The following is a 6,154-nucleotide window of genomic DNA, read 5'->3' on the forward strand; positions in this document are numbered from 1 at the left end:
ATAATAATTTTGATTAAAATTATTTTAATTATAACTGTTCTAACAGTTTATAATATTTTAGTTAAAATATTTAAAAAGAAAATCATTTAAGATGAAATTTTAACAAAAAAGAAGGAAAAAAACAAGAGATGCCTTTTTTTTCTTATTTTTGTCCAATAAATTTTATCGTCTCAAATAATTCAAATTTGATAAATTTTTATTTACCAAAATTCGAAGAAATATCTCAATCTCACAAACTCCTCCATAAATAAATTTCATCATATTACACGAAATTTAAATTTTCCACAAAAAAATTCCATTTTGTTTACAAATGGGCGTCTAGTGCTCTAATAATAATAATAATAATAATAATAATAATAATAATAATAATAATAATAATAATATCGCTACAATTATCGTTACCGTATCAATAAGCAGAGTTCATGGCCGTGGCTACCTTTTCTACTTCCAATTCCAGTGATCGGAGAAGTACCAGTTGAGAGCCGGCGGTTGCTCGTCGGAGAAGAGGCTGCTGAATGGGTCCTCCCGGCTAAGGAATTCCTCCTCCGCCTCCTCGTCCTCCAGATTTAATCCATGTCCCTTGAAAGGCAATTGCGGTGCAGAAATTTGCACGGAGGAGGTGGCGCCGCCACGTCCGGCGGAGGTGTTCGTGCCTGCCGGCGGCAGATTACCCTGCCCGGGGATGTTCTCGCCGTTGAGGATGTCACTGGAGTTGCTGCTGTCCGATGACCCGGCGTCCTTATAGATGAGCTCCGGCCGGGGGTTTTCCTCCGACGAGACCGCCACCGGTTCCGACGAGACGACGACGCTCGCGCTCTCCTCCCCGCCCAATTTGGCCTTCAGATCTTCGACCTGGATTAAACAAACGACCCCGATCCCAAATCAAAATCCAAATTTGAAAAGCGGATGGTCAGATCGATCGATCTCGCGCTCACCTGCGCGACGAGCGCCTCCTTGTCGCGGCGGAGCGCGTCGTAGTCGAGGCGGAGGGCGTCGTAGCCGTCGCGCAAGGCGGCGAAGTCGCGCTCCAGCTGCTTGGTCTTCCACCGCGCGCGGCGGTTCTGGAACCACACCGCCACTTGCCTTGGCTGGAGGCCGAGCTCCTCCGCCAGCCTCTGCTTCCGCTCCGGCTCCAGCTTGTTCTCCACCTCGAAGCTCTTCTCCAGCTCCCGCACCTGCTCAACGCTCAGCCGCCGTTTCTTCTCCCTCATCCCCACCTCCGCCGCCGCCTCTCCCAGCTCCTCCTCCAAGTAAGCGCCATTGTTCTCCTCTGCTAAAACTAACCACAATCAATAAAAGAACACAAGCACAGAAACGACAGACGATGGCGGCACTACCAGTTGAGCATATCGCCATGAATGAACCTGCGTCTGCAATGGGCCTCTTCATGGCCACACAGCAATGGCAATAACAGCAAGAAAGATAAAACAAAAGGTGCGATCTTTGGAGATCAAAGAAGAGGCACTCCACTAGTCCTCGATCAAGAGGAGAGCTATTGACAGCGACTGAGCATTTTATCTGCTTCGGAGCTCAAGGTCGTCTCTCGATCACCACGAAGCTCTCCGCCATTGGCACAGAGAGAACTGGGAGGGCTGGTGATTCCCCTCCTGCTATAAAGAGAAATATTAACACAGGGCAACTGCATCTCTGGTTAGGTTAGAACTAGGGTTAGGTTCGAGGATGAGTTTAGGTCAGGATGAAATTTCATATTTATATTTCAGTCCATATAGTTTTATGTTTATTAATTTGGTGATATAATTTAGTATTATTTGAAAAGTTGGGAATATTCATGTGAAAACAAGAAGACAATACGAAGGAAACACTACATTCATACTTTACGCTTTTTAGCCCCAATCAAAAGAGTGTCTTTTATTTATATAAAAAAATTTAAAAGACATTCTATCCTAAATTTTCTTCTTAAATTATTAAACTATTTTTATTATAATTTTTTTAATAAGTAAAAAATATATAAATCATAATTCAAGAGTATATAATAATTAAGAATTAGAAATGATTCAGATAAAATATTAGATATAATACATTAACATCTTATATATCTTATATATATAAATCTGTACACTTTTATAAATCCTCTTACAATCTAACTAGTCCTCATAAAAAAGAATGCTATTACATGCTATACAAGGTAAATCAAAGAAGATAAAGCAAGATGTTTAACCTTCGTTAGTAGTTATCCACCTCTATAGTACCACACATAGACCCGAAGTGTCTGTCGATAGGTAGACATATCTTGTCACATGTGAAGTCAGTCTCTGATCCTTCTCCATAAAACTATTATAGGTGGACATCTAAATAATAGATGCTTTTATGTTTCCAACACTTGTTTACAAAAAGTACGATGTCGATCTTCAAATAGTCTTATTTGTCTCTAATCGAAAGGCGCGTCTCTGTGCTAGCATCCAAATCATAACTGTATGACTAAATTGAATGTAAGACTTTCATATCGTCCGCACCCAAGATTTCTTAGGATTGACCTGCCTTAAGAAATTAGGCCTTAGCTACTCTACCATCCTACTCAAACTAATTCGCCATCCTTTGCCTAGCATTCGTCGGTCACTCAACCGCTGATAGGATGAGATCTCATCTATGCAATAGCCGCTTGATCAACAGGGAATCCGAGTGCACTGCCTCTCAAGTCCAAATATTCGTTCTCCTCAAATAGGTGCGGTGGACCCACTTGATCTATAGGGCATCTTCCTTGGCCTGTATCCGCCAAAACACCTTAGCCAGAAGGACAAGTTTCTAAGTTCGTAGGTCGTGAAAATCCAATCCACCCTCATCTTTAGATTTGTACATATCTACCCATGACACCGATGGATGTTTTGAAGTTTACATAAAAGACTTGCAGATATTATAAATGTGATCAATGATGCTTACGGAGATAGAAAGAATTAAAAGCTAAAAATACTCAACCCATCAACTATGTCTAGGGCTGAGCAAGCGGGCGGGTCGGACGGGTTCGTGCGATTTTCCCACCCGACCCACCATTGGCGGGTTAATAAAATTTATACCCAACTCGATTTTTTTTTCGCATCAAATTCGGCGGGTGGCGGGTGCCGGCGGGCGGGCGGATTGGCGGGCGGATTGGCGGGCGGATTGGCGGGTTATCGAATGTAAAAAAATGAATTTTACGGATGATAATTGATATAATAAGCGTCTACAAAAGAGTCTAAAATATAATCCACAGTTTTATAACTAATCAACAATATTCATACCAAAATAGGAAGCATCTCATGGCCACACAAAAAAACAAGGATAATTCATAATTCAACACCAAAGTCCAAGTCCAGGTAATTAGGAATTATCCAAGTTGGGGCAAAAAATCCAAAATGCAGCACTATTTAGCCTACAAGTAGATAAATCAAAGTTTATTATATAATAGATTAATAGGACACAAGATTTAATTTGAATGGCACCACTTACAAGTAGGAAAGTATGAGACTTTTAATCATCAAGACAATGCTTGCCATTTTCTTTCAATGCACCCTAAACCCTATACATATATTTTATTATTTGTATATAAATAGGCGGGCGGGTCGGGTTTAGTCGGATTTTAAAATTAAAACCCGAAACCCGCCCGTGTACAAGCGGGTTTGTCAATTTTCTATCCATTTTAATTTTTAATTTTTTTTAAACCTGCGGGTTGGCGGGTTCCGGATGCGGGTGGCGGGCGGGTTTAGCGGGCCGGGCGGGTACTGCTCACCCCTAACTATGTCAGACCGTCATGCTGAAGCATTGATCTTTAATACATTTGAACCAATGAGGTTAAAATAATAGTTTAAAAAGAAAACTTAGGATAATGTGAAATAAATGCTTTTTTCATGGTAATGCAAAAATGATGTTTTTTATTTTTTACCCTTATTTATTAAACTATCATAATAATTAAATCCTATTTTTCTAGGGGTTTTCCCATGATTTTGGATGGATGTTTTATGGGGACAAAACAAGCCTATAGAATTGATGATGAAGGATCCTAAATTTTGGAATCCTGAATTAAGTAGGTCTTTGGATATTGCTTAATAATTGGAGATATTAATGAGTTATGTATTATTTTTGGAGCCTTAATAGTTTCAAAAATGATATTTATTTTAATTTGAAGCCTCGAAGATAGAATATTTGCAACACTAGATTGATGAGCTTTCGAAGAATGACTTGGTTCAAGAAATCATGAACCACTGTATTCTTCCTACCAATAGCGGAGCCAGTTCGGATGATTTACCCAGATTAATTTCGAACTGTGAGCTACACTTACGTAATACCCTGGGCTATCTTCTTTGTTCCTTCAAATTTTCCTTTTTTTACCTGTAAATTTAAGTTTTTTTTCTTCTCCGACGTTGTCGGGCCCCCGAGCTATAGCCCGGGTAGCTTACAAGGTGGCTCTGCCCTTGCTTCCTACACTTATCATTCTATAGAAAGATAATACTTTTCGGATGTGAGTAGATGGTAAAATGATGAAGATTTACTTGATCAAGTTGATATTGTTAAGGCCCGTGTGAACTGGAGGAGGGTAAATAACTTCGATCGCTTTGTCTTAATTGTGCTCATCGTTTGAATGCACAATGAAAACTTGAATCAAAACTAATGTCATATGTACAACTCCGAAATTTTACTTGGTTCACCACCTCCCAAGACGACTACGTCCAAGGCCTAGTCCTAGCGAACTATTCACATTATCTTTCTCTTTTTCGAATACGTTCCAGAGTCGGAGAAGCCTCTTATAATCTCTTCTCGTAACAAATACAATAAGCATACAAATACAAATACAAACACAAATGAAAGTACAAACAACTTTACAAATGAAATATTGCTTTGAATGCTCTCTTATTTAACCGATTAGCTCAACTACTCCATCCACCTCAGCATCAGTCGATTGTCCATCACCATTAGTTGACTATTTTTGAATAAGTCAAATCTCATAGTCGAGTTCTAAACTCTCTGTTTGCTCAAATAATGATATCAGTCAATTGATAGTAATCAATCGAGTTTTTCAGTCGAGGTTTGAAATTTTTGCATACTACTATAGTGTCTATCAGTTAACTGATTAAAGCTATTAGTCGATTGTTATTGTAGTAAAATATTATTCACGATCACCATAGCAACACTATAATAGTATTGTAGCAATCGTATTTTTTGAGATTTTTGTATCCATTAGTTGATCGATACACCCTATCAATCACTAATATTTTTATTTCAGCCTTATCAAAGTTGAATTCTTATCTTGTCTGATATTTAATTGACCTCAACCTACCAAGACTTCTTTTGCCCGACATCCAATCAACCTTGACCTATCGAGACTTCCCGTTACTAGTATTTAATCAACCTTGACCTGTTGGGATTTTCTCATTGCCTAACATCCAGCCAACTTTGATCTGTCGAGATTTCACTCCTCGACGATTTAGAATCGCCAGTTCGACGGTTCCTAACAGGTCCACCCTTAACATTAACCATCCTAGATGATTACAGTTCATAGTTCAGAGTTGTCAGTTCATGGTTCACCACGGTTCAATATTATTATATTAAAAAATATTAAAATTATAAATTTATAAAAAATAACAATAAAAAAGGACTTGCACTTATTTAAATTACCTACGTTTCTCCTTAGAGTATAGGGGAATCAAAGCATATGCAATTCTCTTACATTTTTTACTCTTTATCTTAAGAAGTTGCATTGCTACTCACTTCTGTTTCCCATTCTCATAGTATTTGTTCCTTCGGTATCAAATTCTTCGACTTCGTCATCTAAAAGTTGTATTTCTTATATTTTTTCAGCTTTGGTTCAATCATCGAGTACACAAAGTCGATCGTCGTTCATCCAATATGTTACCACCGACACTGAATGTCTGTTCCACAGCAACTGTTGACACTAGATAAGTTAAAATTTCTTTAGTGTGATCATGGATAAGACAGGAAATATTTGAGTCTTCTGTGACCACCACATTAGGATATCGAAATTCACTTTGCTATCTGCTTCATTGAAATTAAAAGAAGTCGTAAAATAATTCTTATGTTGCTGTGTGGAACTTGAAGATTCTCATGGACGTTTCGTCTGTTCTTTTAATAAAGTTGTACTTTTATAAGTTTTAAATTACTACTACTAATAGTTTGTGTTTCAGAAATATTAGTTTATATTCCA

The 6,154-nt window shown here is 38.4% G+C and overlaps 1 protein-coding gene across 2 annotated transcripts; it reads right to left on the bottom strand.

The window, feature by feature from the left end:
* Positions 1 to 263: 263 nt before the first annotated feature.
* On the bottom strand, positions 264 to 1,565 carry LOC141812231 (homeobox-leucine zipper protein ATHB-16-like). Of its 2 annotated transcripts, none has more exons than XM_074700280.1 (3): positions 1,365 to 1,565; positions 936 to 1,270; positions 264 to 852 (listed from the first exon to the last, which is right to left on the bottom strand). In XM_074700280.1, exons 1-3 carry the CDS (start codon positions 1,387 to 1,389, stop codon positions 442 to 444), a joined length of 771 nt encoding a protein of 256 aa, XP_074556381.1. In that variant the 5' UTR covers positions 1,390 to 1,565; the 3' UTR covers positions 264 to 441. The 2 variants fall into 2 exon arrangements, with proteins under 2 accessions (XP_074556381.1, XP_074556380.1); XM_074700279.1 differs by having other exon boundaries at positions 1,338 to 1,565.
* Positions 1,566 to 6,154: the final 4,589 nt, after the last annotated feature.

This window comes from Curcuma longa, chromosome 18 (genome assembly GCF_044706935.1).
Source record: "Curcuma longa cultivar G26 ecotype Majalengka, Jawa Barat chromosome 18, ITB_CL_G26_1.1, whole genome shotgun sequence".
Lineage (NCBI taxonomy): Eukaryota > Viridiplantae > Streptophyta > Magnoliopsida > Zingiberales > Zingiberaceae > Curcuma > Curcuma longa.

Excerpts from the sequence above, each read along its gene's own strand:
- LOC141812231 (XM_074700279.1), bottom strand. The coding sequence starts at position 1,389 with ATGAAGAGGCCCATTGCAGACGCAGGTTCATTCATGGCGATATGCTCA. Across the intron at positions 1,271-1,337 it reads CATGGCGATATGCTCAACTG|AGGAGAACAATGGCGCTTAC; the intron begins GTAGTGCCGCCA and ends TAGTTTTAGCAG. Across the intron at positions 853-935 it reads AGGAGGCGCTCGTCGCGCAG|GTCGAAGATCTGAAGGCCAA; the intron begins GTGAGCGCGAGA and ends TGTTTAATCCAG.